Here is a 24,216-nt window from a genome sequence, read left to right as displayed (position 1 = left end):
ACGGAAGCAGGGCTCAGCCCAATTCCCTGCATACCAGCTTCCCTGTAGGCATCCGGGTGTTTGAAAGCAAGCATGCAGAGGTCTGCCACTTGCAAGTGAAGAAACCTCATAAGAGGGCGTGGTTGTCCTGAAAGAGGTCACTGCAATCTTGATCTCCAGTCTAACACCAGAAGTCAGTGATGGAGAGCTCAGGCAGCAATTACAGCCTAAACACTCCCCTCTGATCCCATGGCTGCTACCACAGAAAACTCCTGGAGGTTGAGGGAAGCAGACTGAGGTGGGCAGGACTGCAGTCCAGTCTTTGCTGGGAACCGAGGAAGTCCAGTGTCCCCAGGGAGGACAGAAGGGATACCTAGTTTTTGTTTGATGGCTGATAGCTGGCCTCAACTAAGTGTATACAGAGATGTGGATGAGCCTTCTCCTGCAAATGCTTCTACACACCTCAAAATTAATTTTTTTCTGGCTACCACTGGGGAATACTTCTGTCCTACTTTCTTTTCCCAATATTCTCTTAGAATCCACTAGTTTGGTGTACTTCTTCTTGAAATCACTGGCTTCACCCTCTTAAGGTTTCAGCAAATAAACATGTTTTAATATGTATCCTAATCTTGTTTACAATCTAAGGGACCTGCCTGTCTCATCAGGTGTAATACCCAGGCTTGGATTTCAGCAATAGAGGGGACATGAGGCAGGTAGTCATGGGCCAAAATTATGTAGGCTGTTTGCATGTAGGAAGCATCTGATGACTCTCCACACCATTTTCCACAGTGCCTTTAGCAATAAGAAATGAACGATGAATTCACAGTGCAGGGTAGGGTTTTGTGTGATTGTTCAGTATCTGCTCAATGGAAAAAGGTATTTATAAAGGCCTACACGTTGGAAAGGAAGAAGTAAAACTAGCTACAGCAAATAAGAAAGTATCTACATAAAAATCTGTTATTTACAAAAATGTTTCTAGAACTAGTAATTGAGTTTATATGTTACTGGATATAAGGCCAGTGTACTGCGTATTTGAATTAATAATGAAGAAGTGCAAACTGAAATTGAACTGTATGATTTAATGTACAAATTGAGGATAAATTAAACCGAAGTTGTAAAAGATCACTACATTCAGAAAAATATTGAAAAGATGAGATAATGAAATAAAAATAAGTGGAGACATAAGGCTTGTCCATTTACAAGGTTTTTAAATATTTTAACTAATAAACTCTTCCCAAATACTTTGATACAGTCAGTGTGATCTAAACAAAAATGTTAAGTCTAAAATTCACATAAAAATGCAAAGGACCCAAAGAAAACCTTCAAACACAGAACAAAGTTGGAGGAGTTACCCTGCTTCAAGAATTCTAAACTAACAAACAGTAAGATGGTGAAATAACTAGAAATACAGGAATAGATCCAAATGTATCTCCATATGCAGCAACTGATTTTGATAAAGATACAAATAAGGACAAAAGGAGAGACTCTGAAACAACTAATTCTAAAAAAAAATTGGGTATTTATATGCAAAGCATAAACCTGGATCTATATTATGTCGGTGTCTATTAGTAAATATGTAGCCATTTCTTTCTGAGATTTCTCATTAGTGGAACAAATTACCTGACAACCACAAGAGAAAGGAGGAGAGATTTATTATGGTTCAGAGTTTTCACTGAGGAAGCAGAGAGAAAAGTGGAGAAGACACCCCTCCTTCCCAGTGTTCCTCCAAGGGACCCACTCCGTTTCAGCAGGCCCTTTCTCTAAATGGGGGACTTTGGGGAGCATTTAAGATGTGAGGCATGACAATTTATCCCTCTAGAGAGCCACAGGAACAGGACCATTTTGAAGAATTATGTTACGTGATTTTTGTCACTCTCACATGTGAATTCTGTGGGCAGGTTAGCGATAGAAACTCAGAGTACTTTTTCATTTTTCTTGTTACCTTACTTTTGATTAATGTGTGTAAATTATACATATTAATGGGAGAGGTCAGTGTGATAGCTGACCACACAGTAATCAAACTCAGCCTGCCTGTAGCCACTCTCCTGCACGCCCTTCCCAACCTCAGTAATCTCTTGATACACATTTGCAGTGATTGTTCAAAAGCTTCTTCATATGAGAAAGAACTCGCTATACGTGGGCTTTTCAGGTTGGCTTATTTCATTCAACATAGTAAGCACTAATCCCAACAATTAAATTTTAATGAAAGTTTAAGCATTTATAACTAATTTAACAAGAGATAAATCTTAGAAATATCAAAAAGAATTTTAAGAAAAAATATACTTTTATAGACACAACTATAAAACTCTACATCCAGGTAAAATGGTTTGGATATAAATAGATTAATATGGCATTCATCATCAGGAAACAAAATGAGATAAAAACTCAATTCTCCTTAAATTCCTTATAATTCAGGGTGCTGCCAAAAAAGCACAAAATGACAAATAAATTAAGCTACTGCCTTTTGCTTCCTGAATTAACCTTAGAAAATTATGGAAGAGAGACGGAGTAAAATCCAGCAAACATGAAAACAGCTAAATGTAAACAGCCAAACCTGAAGAATTCCTGGAGGAAACTGAAGACTGTTGACCTGGGACTTGCGTTTGGATTGAGCAGGGAAGTTGGGGGTCTGTGATGAGGCTTGCATAAGTGACCCATGATGGCAAAGTTCAGAGGACGTTTTTAAACTCCTCTAGAACACTGTACAGCCTGAGGCAGCACCTCATAACAGACATGCCAGTGGCCCAGGAGAAACATTAAGGCCACAGGAAAATGGAGATGGCACTAATAACTCTGCAGATAGACTAAACCCTCCACAGTGGGTGAAGACTGGCTTGCAAAACAAGTAACATAACATAAAGAATACAGTAGAAATAGTAAAAACTACAAGAATGAAGCGTGCGTGGTAATAGTAATTATTCTGTGATCAAATTAAGTGTCTCTTCCCTCCTGCCCCAGGGAACCCCGAGAATCAAATCCTTCATGTGGGGTGTACACTCTCAGGCCCATGGAGGACAGGGGTCCAGGCTGTGCCAGGAAGCAAAGTGAAGACCTCTAGGAAGGACAAGGGTGAACTACTAGGACCGTTATTCCCCTCTTGTCACACACCAGTCACAATGATGCATGTGATGTCCCCAGAAACCTGCCTTTTGGGAGTCTGCAATGTGGCCTTGTTCTGAGTTCTGCTACAGATGAGGTGGGTGGAGAGGAAGCCAATACCTTTAGGGGTGCAGGCAATAGCAAACAAGGAGTGTGCAAACTTGATCCCAGAGAAAGTGTCACCAAACAATTCAGATACACTGTTTTGTCCTTCCTGCACTGCCAGGCAAGATTTTCTTTTTTTATTTATTTAAAAAATATATTAAAAAACAGTAGATTAAGATGAAAGAGGACATAACAATACAGGTGAGAACAGAACAAGGATAATCTGACATAACACTAGCTACCTTTGAAATATTTGAGTACACCTTTGTATTCTATAGTATCAAACATAAAAAGACAGTATAAAACCAATCAAGAGGGTAAAAATATTACAGGGTATTTAGAACCAACTAACAGAAAATGGTTAACTAACAATTGTTAACAATGTTTAACAACTAACAATGGTTTCTATATTATCTCCTTGTCTATAAACCATTTTGTTTGTACTATCACATATAATAAAATCCAATAAGATACAACATGATAAAACCGATGGAGACAGAAGAACAAAAACTTGATGGGACTTCAAAACAAGATGATATTAAATCAGCACTAGCTATTATGATGTCTTGTTTTCCTCAAAATAGCTATTCATACCATCACAGACAATAAAATCAAACAACCCAGAATAAAACCATTCCAATTAATGAATGAAAACATTATAAGGCTTCAAAGCAATATAATGGAGAGTCATGATTACCACATACTTTTATGTATTCTTATCATTTCTTACACTAGGGAAACTATCCGGTATTTATACATGTGAGTTTGATTTATTTTGCTTATGAGTATCATCTCAAGCTGTGCCCATTTATTTATAAATGTCTCAATGTGATCCTTCTTTATGGCTGAGTAGTACTCCATTGTATAAAAATACCACAACTTTTTTATCCACTCCTCAGTTGATGGGCACTTAGGTTGTTTCCAAGATCTGGCTATTACAAATTGTGCTGCTATAAATATAGTTACACATATATCACTGTGGTATGATGCTTTCAGTTCTTCTGGGAATATGCCTAGAAGTGGAATAGCTGGAACAAATGGGACTTCCAATCCCAGCTTTTTGAGAAATCTCCAGACTGACCTCCACAATGGTTGCACCAGTCCACACTCCCACCAACAGTGCCGGAGAGTTCCTTTTTCCCCACAGCCTCTCCAGCATTGGTTGTTGGTGGTTTTCTTGATCCTGGCCATTCTTTCTGGAGTGAGAGGGAATCTCAGTATCGTTTTAATTTGCATTTCTCTAATGAGTAATGATGATGAACATTTTTTATATATTTATGTGTCATTTGTATTTCATCTGAGAATTGTGTATTCATCTCGGATGCCCATTTTTGGATTGGGTCTTTGAATTTTGGGGGTCTGATTTTTTTTTTTTTTACTTCTTTGTTTTAGACAGGAGTCCTTTTTCTGAGGGACAGTTTTTAAGTGAGACTACATTGCCACTCAGGAGTGCTTGAGAGTCAGTTTCTTGGTCTAGGGGGAGCAGTCTAAGATCCATAGAGTATGGGGATCCGGGCTCTGCCAGGACTCAAGGATGATCCTTAGGGAGGCTGGAGAATAGCAATCCTCTCTGACCCCTGTTGTGAGACCCCAGGCTGCTGGATGTGGGGTCCACTGATCGTCAAGGCAGAGTTAGGATTATTTGTGATGGGATATAGGGAGAGGAGAGATGTCCAAACTCAGAGATAGGGTTCCCAACTGTCCAAATCTTCCTGTCGTTGGCCCCAGACTATACATGGGCCAATTTGTTAGGATCATCTTTTAGCCTTGGAGAACTTTGTAACGTAGCACCTTGAACAGTCAGGAACAGTATCAGGTCCACAGAGGCCTGGGATACTGGCTACACCAACCACTAAGGTGCTGATCCCTAGGGAGGTGGGAGGGGCCTGGAGAATTCCTATCTGCTCCTGCTGTCAGTCCTAGGAGACCTGTGCATGTTCTCAGATGTGATTTCCACTCACTGCAACTTCTCGGCTCAGAGAGACGTGAAGTCCTGTGTGCTTCAGGTGAGAGAACAGAGAGAGCTGGGCTCTGTTGGGGGGATCACAATGAGGGGTTGTGAAGGGAGTATGGAAGCCCCATTGCAGAGACAGGCACCAGGAATAATCTGCCTTGCGTTCTGAGGAAAAATTCTCAGCTAGGGTCCTGATTTTGGCTTAGTGAAGCTCAGGAGAGGTGAGTGGAGTCAAGGTGAGGGCATCGGGAAGACTGAGGGAGCCCCGCCTCAGAGAGAAGGTCCCAGAGCCTTCTAGAAAAGCCTCTGTTACTGTCTCTGCCACTTAGTACATAATTCTCAGGATAAGGATTCTTTTTGTCTTCCCTAGGACCTGAGAGAACTTTTTGCTAAGCACTTCGCTTCATGTGGGAGGAGAAAAGGGAGGGTGCTCAGGTCAGCTTGGTCAAGGCAGGATCTCACAGCAGAATAAGGAAGCCCCGACTCGGACAGGTGGTTCCCAAAGTAAGCCAGCCCTGCCTCTGCTGTTACTCTGGCACCAGGGGAAAATGTCTGAAGGGAGCACTGCTTTCACCTCAAGGCACCAGGAAAGGAGAGTCAGAACCTAGTTCTCTGGTTCTTGCTCAGGCAAGAGGAGAGAGATCTGAGTAATCTAGGTAAAGAGGAGGCCCTGAGGGCACAGTGACGAAGCCCTAAGGCAGGCTGTGGGTACCCAAACAACCCAGATCTGCTTATACGACAACCCAGCACACTGGAGGGGAAAGAATTTTCTGGACACCCTCCCCTTTTGCCTCAGGACACCAAGGAAAGGATCAACAGAGCCTTACTTTGAAACCTGTGTTTCAGGTCTAGGGAGCAGAGAGGCTTGGCTAGGACACAGTGAGTGGCTGGGGGGCGCTGTTGAAGCCTCAGCTCACAGTTTCCCCCAAATCCAGATCTACCTGTGCTGTATACACAGAGTAGATATGACCCGCACCACACAGGAGCAGATATGATAGGATGAGCCCCTCAGCCATGTCTATCCCAGCTGACCTGGGTGGCAGAGGCTTGATCTGAAGTCTGCTCTTCACATAGACTGAGAAGCTAGAACTCAAGATTACTTAGGTTAAATTCTGGGGCTGAGAGACAAGGAGGCGCCAGCTGAGGCTGATAGTCTAGAAATAATCCACATCTGCCTCTGTTGACAGTCCTGCCCTGTGCAGTGGAGAATTCTCAGGTGAGCACCCCTGTTAACTCAGGGATCCCCTGGATTTCAGTTCCTGATTCTGAGGTCGCTGCTTTTAAATTGAGAGCAGCAGAGAGGATCTAGGCTGAGCTACATCAAGTTGAGGGGCTATGGGGTAAATGTGGAAGCTTTGAGCCAGGATGCGGGTCCCCAAATAGTAGACATGTGTCTGTGTTGCTAGCCTTATACCTGGGACACACTCACCAGGCCACTCTATCTCCACACCCATGGTCACCTTTCTGCCTTAGACATCCCCAAGTGTCAGGCATTTTGTCCAAAGGGTAGCGCACTGTGGTTGGTCTGGGAAGTGGGTCCTGCCTTTGGTAGAGACTAAGGTAAGACCTGAGAGAGTAGACAGGGGCCCCAAAACAATCTCTTTTAGCCCCTCCTCTCAGCCCTGTGAAGACCCCTGCAAGGGACTGTGTATGACATCTAGTGATTTCAGCCAGTGAAGTAGGAGAGAGGTGACAAGCTTGTTCTGAGATCTGCCGATAGGGTGAAGGGAGCAGAGAGAGCCTGTTCCCTGTCCAGGGGAGGTCCTGGGGACATGAGGAAGCCCCACCCAAGTGAAGGTCTCTAAACAACCAGGCTCATCTCTGTTGTCAGAGCTGAACCACACGGGGGCAGGCGTATCAGAATGAGCCCCCTCTGCCATTTGGCCCCAGGGGAACTGCAAGTCAGAGCTTTGGTGTGTGGAGGCACACTCAGGTAAGCAGAGATGGGGATTCAGGATCTGCCGGCAACCAAGTTCCAGACCCATAGGAAAGAAAGCTGGCTCCCTCCCCATTCCACCAGAGGAGCCCCAAGGGTGATCTCTGCCCCAGTGATCAGACCCAACAGACCCTGGGCATGATGCTCGCATGCCTGGTTCCCAACTTCCACTGGTGAGGACCTGAGGACAGTAACAGGCTTAGGCCCAGAGGAGGGAGAAAAGAGAGGAACCCACAGGAGGCTGCCCTTGCCCTGTGTCCAGGGAAGCCCCTTTGGGGTTATCAGGCAGGGGATTCCTGACTTCTTCAGCAGGGTCTGAGGGACCTTAGGGTGTTTGAAGAAGGAGCAAGGAGCTCAGGAAAAGGGGAGACAGAGTCGCTGGCCCAGTCAAGATGAGAAATGAGGCAGGATTGGGTGAGGAGTTCCGGGACACATGAAGGATGGGACCCAGGCTGTTCGTTGTTTCAATCTGAGTGCTGTCCTGCATTCCCACCTAGAATCTGAGGGAGGAGGATTCACTTTCACAGTCTGGTAGAGCTGTTTCCAGGACTCAAGGGGAGGATTTACAGGAACATTGAGGGGACACTTGTCACTAGATCAGAAGGTAACCTCTATTAGGTAAGAGTGCCTGAAGGATGCAATGCACCTTTGTCCCTGGCTCTTGTTATGAGACAGGAGGGGGTCTTTGTCTGAGCAGTGTGGTCTCAGGTCAGCAGATCCATGTCATGGGAAGCCTGACCCTGCTGGAAGGCTGGGGCGGCCTCAGGCAGGACTGTGGAGAAGAAACAGACTGCCCGGTACTTTCACCTCAGCTGTGCTCAGGTGATGGTGGACTGGATTTGCCAGATGCATTTGCAGGTCAACATCGAGGAAATGTGAACACCCGGGCCTGCATCACACGAGGGAGGTCCTCTGGATTCTACTTCTCAGTCAGTCTAGGGAAGTCCTTACAGAAGTGTCCAAATGTGCCACATTTTGTCTCCCAGGTCTCAGGCAAGTGCCTTGCTGTGAGGATCTTCACCAGCTCACAGGAGGAGACACATTTGTCGGCAAAGGGAGTAGACCAGGGTCTGCTGGGAATCAACTAGAGGATCCCAGGTGAGCACTGAAGGTTCTTTCTTCTTATTGATGCGTGTTTGCAATTCATGATTATAACCAGTGTGAGATCTGGTACAGGGACATGGCACGTGTTAATTTTTTTTAAATCTCCTTTCCCTCTCTTCCCTCTCCATCCTTGCATCTCTTGGAATATATTCTACTGCATAATGATCACATTCCTCCTAGGGACTAATTTCCCTTTTGTATCTGATGTTCATTCTTCCACTTTTCCTCACTGTTTCCAACTCCCCTCCTTCCCAATATGCTGAAGGTCTCACTACTTAATATTAGTCAATTTTGCTGTTTACTTATATTTTGAGTTTTTAATAGAAGAAGAACCTTGTGATATTTAAGCTTGTGTGTCTCATTTAACATTTAACTCATTTAACATTGTGGTATCAAGGCTGCTGTTCTCAACATGGATTTGCCAGTATCACTGAGATGAGCTGTCCTGAATTCTCTCAGGAGGATACCTAAAAGATGACCAGCAGAGCTGGATGCTAAGTCTTGAGTTTACTAGTTTATCTTCCCCCACGCAGTGAAGAGGTGTTCATCTTTCCCCCACAGGCTGATTAGCATTTACTATTTACTGTGAATTGCTTCCCTTTATGGAGTCATTCTTTCAGGAGTGAGATGAAACCTCACTGTTATTCTATTTTGCATTTCTTGACCAGCCAGCAAGGTGGCACATTTTTCGTGTATTTATTGGCCATTTACACTTCTTCATCAGAGGAGTGTCATTTGCTTCAGAAGCCAATCTCTTGATTGGTATTTTATTTTTGGTGACTTACTTTTCTTCATATATTTTGAGTCCTTTGAGAAGCAATTGGCAATTTTTGTCTCTGTTTGTAGGTTGTCTCTTCACTCTGTTGGTTGTTTCCTTTGCCGTATAAATTTGATAAGATCCTGCTTGTTGATTCTTGGAATTATTTCTTACACAATCAGGCTTCTGTTCTGCAAAACGTTGCTTATGCCTATGTCCCCCAGAGGTGTACCTATTTTGTCTTCCAGACAATTGTTTCTGTTTTAAAATACAGATTTTTGATTCATTTTTATTTTAGCTTAGCACATGGTGAGAGATATGTATCGTGTTCAGTCTTCTACATGGGACTATCAAATTTTCTAATCACCACCTGTTGAAATATGAAAGTGTTTGACTCCCTCATCAATACACGGTGGCTGTGTTTGCCTGTAGTTGCTTCTGTTTCATTGATCCACAAGTCTGTTTTGTTTTGCTTTCTTTTGTTTGTTTTGTTTTGCCCATACCATAATTTTTTATGGAAAAAAGATAAAACAAAATCCTTTAACAAGATAATAGGAGAATAACAAGAGTTAATGCATTACACGTTATATTTAAAGTAGTTGCTCAGGGTACAAGCAACTACTTTATTTTTCCCATCAATAGAGCAAAAACCTTCCTTCTTAATGAACTAAGAGGCACTAATAGTATAACTGACTTGCATGTTTTCCCTTTTACCTAATGTCCATTCCCTTTCCCCATCCTAGTCCCTTTTTCCTATTGAACGATTTCATCGCATTTCACAGTATCTATTATATATTTTAGAACTTATTTACTCCTTCACCTTCTAACACCAGGGAGAAAATATGATGTTTACACATGTGAGTCTGATTTATTTGGCTTATGAGTATGCCCCTTTAGTAAACGGTGGTTGGAAAACCTTGTCTTTTTGATGATTTGTTGCATAGGTTTGTCAGAATCTTTCTGAAGACTGTACATTGATGTTCATTGAAGTGACTGGCCTGTAGTTCTCTTTTTGGCTGGATTTTTTTCTGATTTTAAGATCAGGGTAATGCTTGCTTCCAGAAATGATTTTGGGTACTCTGCCTCCCATTCAACTTAGCTGAAGAATTGAGGAGTATTATCATTAACTCTGCTCTCAAGTTCTCCCACAATTCAACAGTGAATCCTTCTATTCCTGGGATTTGGGGTAGTTATTTTTTAAATATAAATGCTTCAATTTTTTTCACTGATGTTGGATTGTTTAGAAAGTTTTGTAGCATTTTTCAACTTTAAGAGTTCATTGTATGTTGAGGTATTTATACATATCTTTTGAATTTTCCATTTTATTAGGTTCTTAAAATAGATATGAATGAGTTCAGGATTTCAGTGGAGTCCATTGTGATTTTGCCTTTAACATTTCTAATTTCTTTGGTCTGGCTGTATTTTTTCCTTATTTGTGTAAGAATTGCTAGATTTGACATTTGACAATTTTGTTTGTTCTTTTAAAGAACCAACACATATATATATATATATATATATATATATATATATATATATATAATCTGCAAGTCCTTGAATAAGCAATGCCTAGATTTTCAGATCCAGAGCAGCTCAGACTGGGTTTGCCTTCTGGCTATCAGGGCAGGGCCTGTGCTCTGCTTAAAACCTGTCTCTAGAATTCTTTTCATTAGTGTGCATTTGCAGTACGTAATGATCGAATTCATCCTGAGAGAATTGTATGTGTACATAATTCATCCTAATTCTTTCTTGTCCCCACCCCCATCACTCTTTTACCTTCCACATTTACAAACCTTTATTTCTATTTCCCTTCAGTTCTTTTCTTTAAATCCCTTTTCCTTTCTTCCTCAATCAGCTCCCCCATCCCTTTTTCCCCTTTTTATAGGAACAAATTCTTTCTACTTCCTTGTATTTATGCTCCATTTTGCTCTTTTGTATACTGTAGGTTTCTCACACAAGAAAAACACTGATCTTTGAACTCCTGTATCTGATTTATTTCACTTAAGATTATGCTCTCAAGATCCATTCATTTATCTAAAAATATCTCAAGTTTATGGCAAAGAAGCACCGCGTTGTGTACAAATGCCACATTCTCTTTATTCCTTGATCTCTTGATGGGCATATGTGCTGTTTATAGCAGCACAATTTGTGGTAGCTAAATCTTGAAAGTAATCTCCACAGTTTGCAAGATTTGTGTCTGTTCCTTTGTTCCTTCCACATTCTGGGTGCTCTACTTCTCTTTCTCCTTTTTGTCCTGACTCTCAGTTGTGATTTTCCAGAGTGTCAATTCCAAATCTTGGAGACGCTGAATTGCGACTGGTCACCACTCTGCTATTTTCCAGCACTGAAGGTTTGAAGGTAACCCATGGCCATAAACAAAAGGGGCCCACAGGTCCTGGCTTTCCCTCTTATCTGTTTAGTGTTCCTGGTGAGGGTGGCTACATGTAAACTGCTGAAAATTCTATTAAGTGGTTGCAGGTAGAAGAACTCATAGAGTGGTGGACCTTGTTCCAAAGGTGACCACAAATCAGTAGCGGGAGTCACATATGATTAGTAAATGAGGACCCCAGGAGTTGACAGACCCAAGATATGGGTCTTTTCTGAGGACTGAGGGTATCTCTAGCCCAGAAACAACAGATCCCTCAGAGTCTTCTGTTCTCCAGGTCAGCCCTAGGAATCTCTAGTTGGCATGCTCACTTCCACGGTAAGGCAGAAGGGAGTCTTCCAGGAGATCAGACTATGGGAGATCAGCTCATCTCGAGGGCAGTCACCAAGAGGAAAATTGAGAAACTACAGAAGTACATAGGGGATGGATTACTTCTGTTCTCATTGCGAAGACACAATACCTGATTTCTGCATTTTAGTGGAAGAAAAGTTGATTTGGGTTCACAATTTATAAGTGTCAGTCCAGAGTTATCCATATCTAAGGCAAAACAGCAGAGTGGAAGATCTTGATGGGAAGAAAGCTGCTCACCACAAGTCCTGTAGGAAGCAGAGGATGAAGGGATATCCAGGAGGGAAACATAACCAGCCCTGTCACACCAATAGCATCTCTCTCTAGAAAGGCCCCAGCCCCTAGCAGCATGTCAGCTGTAAGCCCTCCCCCAAAATCCATTCACCTCCTAGAGGTCTTTTCTATGATCGCATGGGACTTTGGGGGAAATCTAGACTTCAATAATAACAGGGGTTGGCATCACAGGCAAGATGGTTACAGATCTTGCTGCCAGCACTGATGCTCCCATGTGGGGGTGGAATGATGGATGCCTGCTGACTTCTTTGGAGAATCCTGAAGATCTCAGGGAGGTGAGGCACTCCACCTGAGATGGCGTCTTCAGATAGGCACAGGGAACCCCACCTGGTCAAGAGACTCAGGGTTCCTGTATCTGCCAAGGGTCAAGGTGGGGACCATAAGGGAGGATTTAGGGTATACCTGAACACAGACAGCTGTGGTCTTCTGACATCCGACCTGTGCATGCTGTCATCCCAGGCAGCCTACACAGGGTTGTCAGGCTGAGGCTGCTCTCTTGGATCTGTATAATTGGTCCCAGTGAGGTGAAGGCCTTGGGACAAGAGGACTGGAATCAGGACAGTAAGAGTAGGAACCCAATGTCTATTAAGGGTCTAGGTAAGGCAGAGGGAACTCACTCACCTGAACACAAAGTATTCTAGCCTCAATCTGTCCCTTTGCTCACCTGTAGTTAAACCCAGGTGGACTCCTGTTCCCCCACTTCCTCTTTCAATGTATCACACATATAAGGCTCTTTTTAAAGAAAGTGGCCCCTAATCATTGCAGGGAGAGTCATACAACTAACCATTTGTTGAGATAAAGACGGAACAGATTTCCTTTCCTAGGACACATGGATCTCATTGAATTTTTCCATGCCACCTTACCAGATGTGGGTCCCTTTGGTGTCTTTTGTTACCTATCAAGAGGGAGAGACTTTTGCTGAGATTACCAGAGCCTTGAGTAAGCACAGAGTTGACCATTCATTCTAAAACTATGCAACCTAGAGCATCCCCTAAAGAGAAGACCTATAATGGGCCTTTGTGGAGGGTAACAAGTGTGTTGTTCTCAGCTGAGAACACTAATAGTCTCCCTGTCTCCTCCAGGCATCTGAATCCTCAACAAGCTCTTTCTGTCTTCAAGGAACATCATGGTGCCCTGTAATCAGAAGAGAAAGAACAACAGATCAGGGGAAGGCCTTCCCGCCCAGGGAAACACACAGGTCTGCATGAGTGCACCTGTTCTCCAGGATGGGGTGGGGGAAGCAGGAGCCACTGCTTCCTATGCATCTTTTTTCTCCTGTACTATAATTGAGGCCACATCAAGCCAAGGGCTGGGGTTTGGGATACCAATTTGTTCTCAGAACCCTTGGGGCGTTTTCCCTCCCCTCACTGCCATAGGGCCTAGTCAAATTAGTGGATTTATACAGAGTTCTAGCAGGCAGGAAGTGGAAGGTCAGAACCACTCAGATACCAACTTGCCTGACATCCTGCGCCATGTGTTTCTAAATGATAAGTTAAATAAATTGGTACCATTCCTGCTCCGCAAGTATCAAAAGAAGCAGCAGGTCACCATGGAAGAAATGATGCACATTGTGGATGAAGATTACCGTGAGCACTTCTCCCTGATCTTCAGGGATTTCTGTGAGTGCATGTGTCTGGGCTTTGGCATTGACGTAAGGGAAATATATCCTCTTAGCCGCACGTATGTCCTTGTCCCCTTATTGGGCCTCACTTATAATGGATTACTGAATGATGATGATGATGATAACTTTCCTCAAATCAGTGTCCTGATAGTCATCCTGACCATCATCTTCATAAAAGGCAACCGTGCTAGTGAGGAAGACATAGCAGAAGTACTAAGAATCAGGAGGATGTTAGCTCAAAAGGATAATATTTCAATTGGGGAGCCCTGGAAATTCATCACTGTGGATTTGGTGAGGGAACAGTACCTGGAGTATCAGCAGATTCCTAATAGTCACCCTCCTCGCTATGAGTTCCTGTGGGGCCCAAGGGCCCATGCTGAAACCAGCAAGATGAAACTCCTAGAGCATTTGGCCAGGCTTCATAGAAAAGATCCCAGATCCTACCCAGTTCTGTATGATGAGGCTTTGAGAGAGGAGCAAAGTATGGCCAGGGCCCCTGAATGGGCAATGTGGATGCCAGGCCCATGGAATGTCCCAATACCACCTCGCTAGTTTAACTCCCACCCCAGGAGAAGTGAGGCCTCGTCTTCAGTCTCTGCTCAAGGAGACCAGGCTGTTTTCTAGGCAGTGATGGCTAGAGGAGGATTGCAGAAATACAGTGCCTTCCACCTTGATCTCTGTTTCATTGAGGTTATTAAGAAACTAACGCTTGCTTTCTCTATGACTTTTTTAAAAACTTGTTGCTTTTTTGCAAGATTGAAGTAGCTTGCACATCTTCTTTGCACAGTGGTGTTGATGTTAAATACAATTTTAGTTTTGCGATAAAGATGTTTGATGGTGCTTTCTGATGTCAATGTGATTTTGTGTCACATTGATTACAAATGGATATTGCTTTTCCATTCCAATGTAAGCCTTTCCTTTTTGTGAAGCAAACTGAGAAAGCTTTCATTTTATTTGTGATTTTAAAAAAATGTTGGAATAGAAAATTTCTTGTAATGTGTAATAAGCTTAAATCAAGTAAGCTGGAGTTCAGAAATACAGACTGAAAATCAACTCTTAGCTTCTTATTCCTTTCCCCATTGTTCTATATTATTAAAATATATGCATACCTGAATACGCTTGACTTCCTCTATCACATTAGGGAAATTTACGGTCAGCCAAGGACCTCATCTGCTCAGGGGCACATTCACCTCTAAACTTCTATTGCACACATGCCGTGTGGAAGGAAGGCCCTGTGTCTGTGGTTGGAGATACGAGTATACTACATGGAGCAGAATCAAATCTGCCCCATGAGATGGATATCAAGCATACCACAAATATCAGGAAAATGGAGAGATGTTATCAGAGCAATAAAGGGCATGAAAACGTGCAATGCGGGGGTGGACTGTAGCAGGGAGCAGCCACAGGTAAGTGCTGAGCCATAGAAGTTGGAGGCTCGAAGGAACTTCAGCTGCTTTGGCAGGGGTTGATTATAATGCAGCTGCAAGGTGGTCTGGGCTGGACTCTCAGGTGAGGTGTCCTAGGTCTGAGAAGATGGAAAACTACTCTGATAGCGCTTGTAGATGGTGGGTGAAGCTGGGAGGACTCTCTTGATGAGAAAAGTGATCCTACTCAGGGAAGGAGCCAGGACATTTATGCCCAGCATCTTCAAAGATTCCTGAGAAAAAAGGGAGACGCTCAGATGAAGGCCATTATGTCCCTGACTGGCTTCTCCCCTGTCTGTTCCAAGTATCCATTTAGCAGGGTTGTGCAGTGCCCAGATGACTACCTTTCTGGGACAGCTTCTCCTCACGCGTCCAGTTTGCCTCAACACTCTTACAAGATGGACATGAGGATCCAGCCAGTTGCTTTAGCCAGTTACACACTTGGTCAGATGACGTCTGAACAAGTGGTTCTCCTCCAGAGCCCCTTCTCACTGTTGGCAAGTGCCTTCCACTGTCCATTAGCAGGATGAAATCTGGGCCAGTTTTCAACGATTCCCTTTCTGAAGGAAGTTGATGCTGGGATGTGAGAATATGTAAGCTTGCTTGAAATTTCTTGGGCCTGCATCTGGGCTGAGCTAGGGTTTTATGCCCTAGCTGGCAAGGGTTTCAGGCCTCATTGTCACAGAGGCCTTATAGGCCCCAAGGTTAGATTTTTGGTGATGCTGATGTGATTGAAAATAGTTCTTCCAGTCAAACAGAAGCTTACAGGGAGGGAAATATGGTTCTTCACCCAAATTCCAGGAGCTGTGAATCAGTCAGCCTCAGAAGGGACAGATCCTCCACTACCTAATCAAGTAATACATCCTATTGGAGAGAACATATTGGGGGAAAGTTTATTAAGTAGCATTTCTGCCTGATTTTCTATTCAGTTTCCTAATACACTGAAACTTCCCTGGGAAACACACAAATTTTCCAGTAAAAGAGTGATAGAGTCTGAGGTTAAAGTAATAGTAGAACCAGCTGCTTAACATCATTTATTCAATATATGCCAGAAATTTTATACAGTATATGTCAGAAATTCTACTAAGTGGTTTAATATATTTCTTAGATTCCACTGCTCCTACGACCATAAATGTGTTAACAGACCCATTTTATAGATGAACAACCTGAGGCCTACTGCTCATGGGAACTTCTCAGGATCCCCTTGTAGTAAAGGCCAAGGCCAGGAATAAACTCCCAGTGTGAGATCACTTAGAGGCCACCCAGTTCCTACTCCTCTCACTTTGAACCCAGCTGTGCTATTGAATTGATTTCCATATTTAGAGAAAATTTTAAATTACCCCTCAGAGTGTAGAAAGCCCCTGTTCTGAGGTTCTGAAACTTGACCTGAATTAACGATGTAAAAATGAGCAGGTGATGGGTGCACCCCACTCTCAGGGGAGCTGCCCAGATTCACCTACCACACCTCGGCCATACCAGGCAGAAGGACCAGCCTGTTCCTTTGCTCATCTTGGAAACCCTCCAACAGGAACAACATTTTAGACATAAAATTTAACTTTGGACTATCCTGGGTAGACCCTGAATTCTGTGCCTGACAGGAAAAACAATACACTCTCAACGACCCCCCCAAACCCTCCCAAGCGAGTGGTGAGTAGTATGATAAGCAGCAAAATCTATTCCTTGACTTGGCAGGTAAATTAGGATATTCTTTGCGTCCATCTTGACATTTTTGCAGGCTTTTAATGGAGGGAGCTACTAGCTTAAGTACGTGGCCAGATCCACAGTTCCATGACAAACTGCAGGTGAGACAGGACCACGGTCACCATAGTAGAGCAAAGAAAGCCATCTGCTGGGGCTGAGTTCTTCCAAATCCTGAAGTCCTCTGAGTATGTGCTAAGTGCTTCTTTGTTGACTTCAGAAGAAAGACAAGAAGTACCCTCTGTGTCGTGTTTCTGGCCTGTATCCCTCCCTGCAGGAATGTCCTGGTTTTCAATATGCATAATGGCGCTATTCCTGATGTTTGGACAAGGACAGTCATGTGTGCTGTAGGAAAAACTCAAAAGGTAGCAGACTGATCATGAATCCAAAGACAGGAGAAAATTCTCAGCCTGGAAGATTCAGGTGACTCGGAAAGTACTGGCAAGTGCTAACGGGTGAAGAACAAGAACCCCTCCTGCTAATATTTTACAATATGCAAATGAGGTTGATTCAGTGTCTCAAGCTTTTGTCTCATAGTAAATGGCAGTAGAAAAAGCTGCACAATTTCCAGGTCAATCACATGTTCTCAAAGGCTCCTCCCAGTCAAGAAAAGAAATGTATCTTAAATCCTACTCTCTATTTTTGGTTGAGCATCTACATTGTGACCACTTATGTTGACACTACAAGTCTTGTCACACAGCTTTTCATCCCCATTTGTCTAGATCTGGGCCATTTGCCTTACACTGCCATCTCACCTTGTCCAAGTGGACAAGGGCCATTATTAGGAGCAGAGGGGAAGGGAAGGAAGCACAGAGAGAACATGTGGACCTCACCCCTGCCATATCACTTCCCATAGCCCTCACCTCATTCTCCTCCAAACCACTTCCCAGTCTCCTGCGGCTGATGGCATCTGCAGAGTAGGTCACTTCTTTGCGGATAGAAGAGGAAATGTTAATTATGAACTTAACAGAAAAACTTTTGGTTAAGTTGATTGTCTCTAAAAGAAAACATCTAAATTTTGCAGTTCCCAGTTTCTTTGCCAGTCGCAGTGGCTCACAGGGCAGTGGAACACAGCCCTCTCTCAGGGTTCTGAGCCCCTGCTCTCTATGCCCTTTCCAGGTTACAAAGAGTGACCTCACCTGTTACCCCAGAAACCAGGCAGGGGATCCCCAGACATATGCAAGTGTATTGTGGGGACATCTCTTCAGTTCGTAACACATAAGAGCATCACTATCTACTTAGATCATGGGGGTCGAATGGTGACTCCTTTCTAAAGCTCCTGACAGTAAACATCAAGGACAACAAAACCCACGGGTGAGATGAGCTCAGTCCTAAAGCACTGGTCTAGTAGGCACAAGAGCCAGTGTTCAAAGGATCCATCCCTAGCACTGAAAAAAGAAGTGTCCAGTTGCGCACTAAAGCATAAAGTTCACTAAGACTTTCATTGATTCTCATGATGGAAGTACTCTCCATGAAAACGAATATACTTAGAAAGCTCTGTCCAATCGGACTCAGTCACCATTTGTTACCACTTACTACTAAAATGCGGCTAGTGTTACTGAGAAATTTCAATTTTAGTTCAATTTTATATAGTTTAAACTCCAGATGGTTAAACCTTACTGGACAGCACAGGTGGAGACGTTCAGATTCTAAACATATGGGGCAGGAAGTACAAATTCCCATACAAAGCACAGGAAGTGGTAAGAAATGGGGGCACTCCAAGCCTTGGTTATTGTTTCCTGTCTTCTATTTACTGCTGGAAGGCAAGGACAATACATCTATAATGTATTTTGCAGAGGAAGATGACAGCCCATCCTTGCAGATTGTCACTTTCTAATACTTTCTGGTATGCAACCCACTTGCACTTTGAAGTAGTTATTCCACTGTTACGGAGGACCAGCAGCTCCTGGGTTGGTCCAATATGCTACACCAATGTTGGATCTCCTATCAATGGATCAATGCCTTGGTGTATATCAGATTGGGGCTCAGGTGATCATACAAAATATCCTGAATTTGTAAATCCAGCTGCCTTGAAGGATTCTGTTAGTGCCAGACAAATTACAACAAGCAAGTTACTCAGACCCTTCCTTGACACATGTACAATTTCCAGTTAAGAGAAACCTCCGGCCCCTCTGGAAGTTAGTCATCCACACATGGCAATGTTGAGTCCTTGAGAAACGTTGTCATGATGGATACTCAGCACTGGTCCTTGCTTCTGGTAAGGTTAAACATGAGAGCATCAGTAGTTGCTCAATGACTAGAATCCCACACTGGTGACCCAGAGCGTACATTCCTTCCACAACAGCTACTCCACACGTCATGCCTTTGTGTAACACTGACGCTGTCAGCGACAAAGGCTGGCAGATATCAACCTCTGAGCTCATTCTGTCTCGATTGTTCAGCACCTCTTGGTCATGAATCCCCTTGTGAACATTAAAATGTATATATCTTCACATTTAGTGTTGTTTCCCATAGGTTCATTAATCTACACCTTGCAATTCTGCTTATCTCAATATTCTAGAGTTTTCATTCTGGATCCCTGAAAAACTTTCCCATGCATTTCTTTTTTTTTTTTTTTTTTTTTTTTTTTTTTTTTTTTTTTTCCTTTTTTTAAAAAATTTTATTTAAGGAGAAAAAAGAAAAAAAACAGAAAAAGGGTACAAGTTATATAGGATTTCAGAAAAAATAAACAGTAGGAAATCACTAGTTAATAGATTACATGTTGTCATCTTAGAAATAGTTGTTCAAGTTAAAAATTAAAGCATATAGAGTGGACATTCAAACAGTGAGACTGTAAATAGTTCTGTTCAATGATCTAAAAAAACTCAGTAATGTGATCATCTATCTTATACACTTAAATATACATGCAGTTATGTCCTTTAGAGCACTTTCTTTTCCTCTCTTTTGTATAAGGACAATTACACATTTTGGGTTTTATTACTCCCACAGTTCTTATTACTTTTTTTTTGAAGAGAGTAAAACCAAATGTGACATAACAGGACAGAGTCAGTCAAATCAAAAGGATGGACATAATACATAATGTAAAAACAAAATACAAGGTGGTCAACAATGGTTACCATAATGCCTCTTGTTATCTTAAAAAGAATTGCCTATATCATCAGTTATAATAAAATTGAACAAAACAGTAAAGAACAAAACCAATAAAACCAAAATATTGGAGACATTAGAGGACTTCAAAAGAAGATAATAGTCAACCAGAATGGGCGTCATAATGAATTTTATTGTCTTCACAGCTGTTGCCTATACTTTCGAACTTGGTACTATCAAGCAAAACGGAATAGAGGAAAATCAGTCAAAGCAAGATGGTGAGGGTTTCAAATCAAGTTAATAGGAAATCAAAGTACGTTACTATAATATATCCTGCTATTTTTTATTTATTTTTTCCCTCAATTAAAAGGATAAAAATGAAAAAGTAAATAATAAAAAAAGGAAATTGAGATAAAAGAGGGCCATAACAACAAAACAACACAGGTCAAAACATAACCATTTAAACAAAATAGTGTTTTACCAGAAGAGATTCTTACAGCACTATCTACATCTGTCCTTCCCCTTCCCCGCCAATCACACAGTGGTTAACACATGCTTGTGTTGTGTAGATTCAGCTTTTTCTAAAGGACATTGTTCCAAAACCATCAACCAACAAATATCTATAGACTACACTTTACCATTTCTTTGTCATCTGCGTGAAATAAAGAAAAAAAGTGTTTTCAGTAAACCAGTTTTAAAATTTTGGTGATTCTGTCATCTTTGATGAGTGAGGTAGGAGCAGGAAAGTCTGAAGAGGGGAAGTCAGCAGGAAGGAATTTACCACCGTGCTTGTAATTACTTATTCCTAAAGTGAAGATGAAATGTCATTTTAGAAAGCAACACTTAGTTTATAAACTATTATGCACCTTGTATATATGTTGCTTTTTTATTTTAAAGAAGGAAAATCAAAACAACAGACAAGGAAATCAAGTAACAAAAAAGACAAACAACAACACCCCCCAAAGCAATATAGGCTGTCAAGACAAGAGGATAGGACCTTAACAATTGTTGTTATTTTGCACAGTTATCTTCAAAAGAGTTACTCAGATTACCAGATATAGACATGCAAAATTGATCTAATCATATAAGCATTAACTGTTCGGTTCCAAGAACTAATAGAATGAGTAGTATAATCATCTTAGCTATCTTATGTATATATATACAAATTTGTATTTTTTCTTTTCCCTTCCTTCCTTTCTCTTTTTCTCTGAGTTATTTTTCCTTTTTGAGTAATTTCTGACCCTTTCACAATATTTACTGAAGATTTTGAACTTTATTTTCTCTTTCAGTTTCTTATACTCGGGAGACAATATGGTATTTACTCATGTGAGTCTGACTTATTTCACTTACCAGTATGGTCTCAAGTCGAATTCAGTTACCTGTATAAGTCTCTATGTGATCCTTCTTTATAGTTGAGTAGTACTCCATTTTATAAACATACCACATCTTTTTTATTCATTCCTCAGTTGATGGACATTTGGGTTGTTTCCAAGATTTAGCTATTACAAATTGTGCTGCTATAAACATGGGTGCACATATATCGCTGTAGGATGTTTTCAATTCTTCTGGGCATATGCCCAGAAGCTAGACAGCTGGATCAAATGGGATTCTAAGCCTAGATTTTTGAGGAATCTCCACACCAATTTATACAGTGGTTACATCAGTCTGCATTCCCACCAACAGTGGAGAAGAGTTCCTTTTTCCCCACAGTCCCTCCAGCATTTGTTATTGGTTGATTTCTTTTTTTTTTTTTTTTTGCTTTTTTTTTTTTTTTTTTAAGAGGAAAAAGAGAAAAACACAAAACAAACCAAAGCGGCGTAAGGGTACACGCAATACAGAACTACAAAACAAAACAAAACAAAACAAAACAAAAACCCATAACAGTAAGAAATTACCTGCTAGTAGATTACACACTATTTTCTTGAAAATAGTTCCTCAAATCACAGTATCAAAGAACACAAGGTGGACATTCAAACAGGGAGACTGCAAACAGCTGTGTTCAATGTTCCAAAAACATTGATAAAGTCAGCTATTTAACACCCCCAAACACACTTGCTGTTATATCCGTTAGAGCTCCTTTTCTTTTTTTTTTTCCCCTCTCTTTTTTACAACAAAATTTACACATCTTGGATTTTATTACTCCTTAGTGCTTATTACTTTCTTTGGGGGGGGGAAGAATACAGTCAAATATGGCAAAACAAAGCTGTCAGTCAATACCAAGGATAGACATAGCACATGGTGTAGAACAGAGTACAAGTTTATCAACAATGGTTATCAACGTTGTCCCTTGTTTCCTTAAAAAGAATTGTCTATCTTATTAGATATTATAAAGTTGGACAAAACAGTAGAGAACAAGACCAATAAAACTTAGGCGTTGTAAACATTACAGGACTTCCAAAGAAGACAATAGTCAAACCAGAATGGGTATCTTAGTGAATCTTATTGTCTTCAAAGTAGTTGCCTATGTCTTCAAACTTGATACTATCATATAGAATTTTCCCATGCATTTCTGCTGTCCATAATTTCATATGCATTCTGATCTGAATCTCAGCTTTACACATAAAGAGATTGCTTTTGCTTTGTTCCAATCTCTTCCTGCTAAGAGAATTTCTGCCCACCAGTGTCTTTCTTATCCTCACTTAACTGAGGTACTGTCACAAGAATCTGTCTCAACTTGTACCCTTATTCCCGCTAACCCCTCTGCTTTCATTTGCATCAGTGTTTCTCAAGGTTCATGAGTTAAAGGCTTGATGCACAATCTGTAGGGTCATTGAGAGACATGAAAACTTCAGAGATAGGACCTACTGCTACATCTTAGCTCATTGGAGGAGTGTCCTTGAAAGGAATTATGGGATGCCCCCAGCTGCTTCCTGGCTGCCATAAGGTGAAGAGCTCCAACCATAACGTCCTCTACCCTAATGCACTGCCTTAGTACAGGCACCAAACCTTGCTTACTGACCGTGGACTGAAACCTTGGAGACTCTGAACCAAACTTAATCCTTCTTTCTTTGGTGTCCAATTGTTGAAGTGGAAAAGCATAAACCTCTCATATTTTCTTTTTCTGTGCATGTTTTCTTTTTTTATTTATACGTATTTTATTGACTGACATTTAAAATGGTTTTTAAATAACTATAGTGTACAAAGTTTGTAACAATTACATGGAAATATAATTTAGAAAAGAAATACAAATTTAATAAAACCTCAAGATTCCATGTTCCAAAAGAATGGCTATAATTAACAATCAAATAAAAAGAAATGTTGACAGTGATATAGGGAAAAAAAAGAAACATTTCTACATTGTTAGTGAAAATATAAACTAGTACATTCAGTATGGAAATCTGGAGATGCTACAGAAATCAAAAGTGAAATGCATTGGGCATAGCTACACCCATCATCAGTGTATTCTACAAATAGTTAAGAGACATCACATTACAGCAATACATTCATGTCCATTTTTACAGCATCAGAACTCATAATAGCTAAATTGTGGATGCAGAATACGGCCTGCCTATCAACATATCAGTGGATAAAGAAAACACGGTATTTGTACACCATGCAGTACTACTCTGAGATGTAGAAAGAGGTATTTGAGTCATTTCTGTGAAAATGTGTTTACCTTGTGTGGTAGACTACACAAGGCAACTTGGCAATAGGCAACTTGGCACAGCCAGCTGAACTGAGTCAGCATGGCTCTGGGTGTGGAGGGCCCACCTGAGGATCGTTGCCAACAGCATAAAAGGAGAACTGCAGGGGAAATGGTGTGCTGCTGGGTCTGCTGCAGAAGCCTGGCACGCTGACTGTCCTGGTATGAGCTCAGCTGTTTTCCTAATCAGAGGAGCTTGGGTCCTTGCTGTCACTGAGGATGGCTTTGGGGGGAGCTTTTGTCATTACTTTGAGCATCACTCCCCAGGTCCAGTGCAGATCCCTCAGCCTGCTGGCACAGATCCTTCATCTCCTGGCTCAGACTTTCTAGCTTCCATCATTGACCTGTGGACCTTCCCAGTACAGAATCTTGGTAGAGACTTGCATGAGACATTGTCATGAGTCTAGACCTCCACCTGGATTCGTGTAGGACATGGCCATGGGATCCAGGCCCTCAGCTGGTTTCTTTGAGTCTCCAGTGCGTGGAAAGATTTCTGACACTCTTAAGTATTTGACTCTCTGGTGAATATTATAAAATAATCCTATGAATTATGTGTCCCATATTAAACCTATTCCCTTGTAAGCCCTGGCTGCAACACTTTGAGATGTTAAGTAAAATGAACCAAACCCAAATGCTGTAATCATCCCATGCTTTGCCTTATATAGAAACCCAAATAATGGATAATTTAAAGAGTAAATAAAATAAATAATAGAAAACAGAGAGATAGATGTTTTACAGATGGGAAAGATACCTAGCGACAGAGGGGGAAAGGGAATGGAGAAGAGGGGATAGAAAAAAATGAACACATATTATATATATATAT

General features: G+C 41.7%; 1 protein-coding gene across 1 annotated transcript; it reads left to right on the top strand.

The window, feature by feature from the left end:
* Window positions 1-12,253: 12,253 nt before the first annotated feature.
* Window positions 12,254-14,132, top strand: LOC100716699 (melanoma-associated antigen 10-like). The gene is made up of 2 exons (XM_003464381.1): window positions 12,254-12,329; window positions 13,336-14,132. Exons 1-2 carry the CDS (start codon window positions 12,254-12,256, stop codon window positions 14,130-14,132), a joined length of 873 nt encoding a protein of 290 aa, XP_003464429.1.
* The last annotated feature ends 10,084 nt before the right edge of the window (window positions 14,133-24,216 follow it).

The sequence above is a fragment of the Cavia porcellus genome, unplaced genomic scaffold (genome assembly GCF_034190915.1).
Source record: "Cavia porcellus strain 051 isolate PalLab524CR breed Dunkin Hartley unplaced genomic scaffold, mCavPor4.1 scaffold_3, whole genome shotgun sequence".
NCBI lineage: Eukaryota > Metazoa > Chordata > Mammalia > Rodentia > Caviidae > Cavia > Cavia porcellus.
This window is presented reverse-complemented; position numbering and strand designations above follow the sequence as displayed.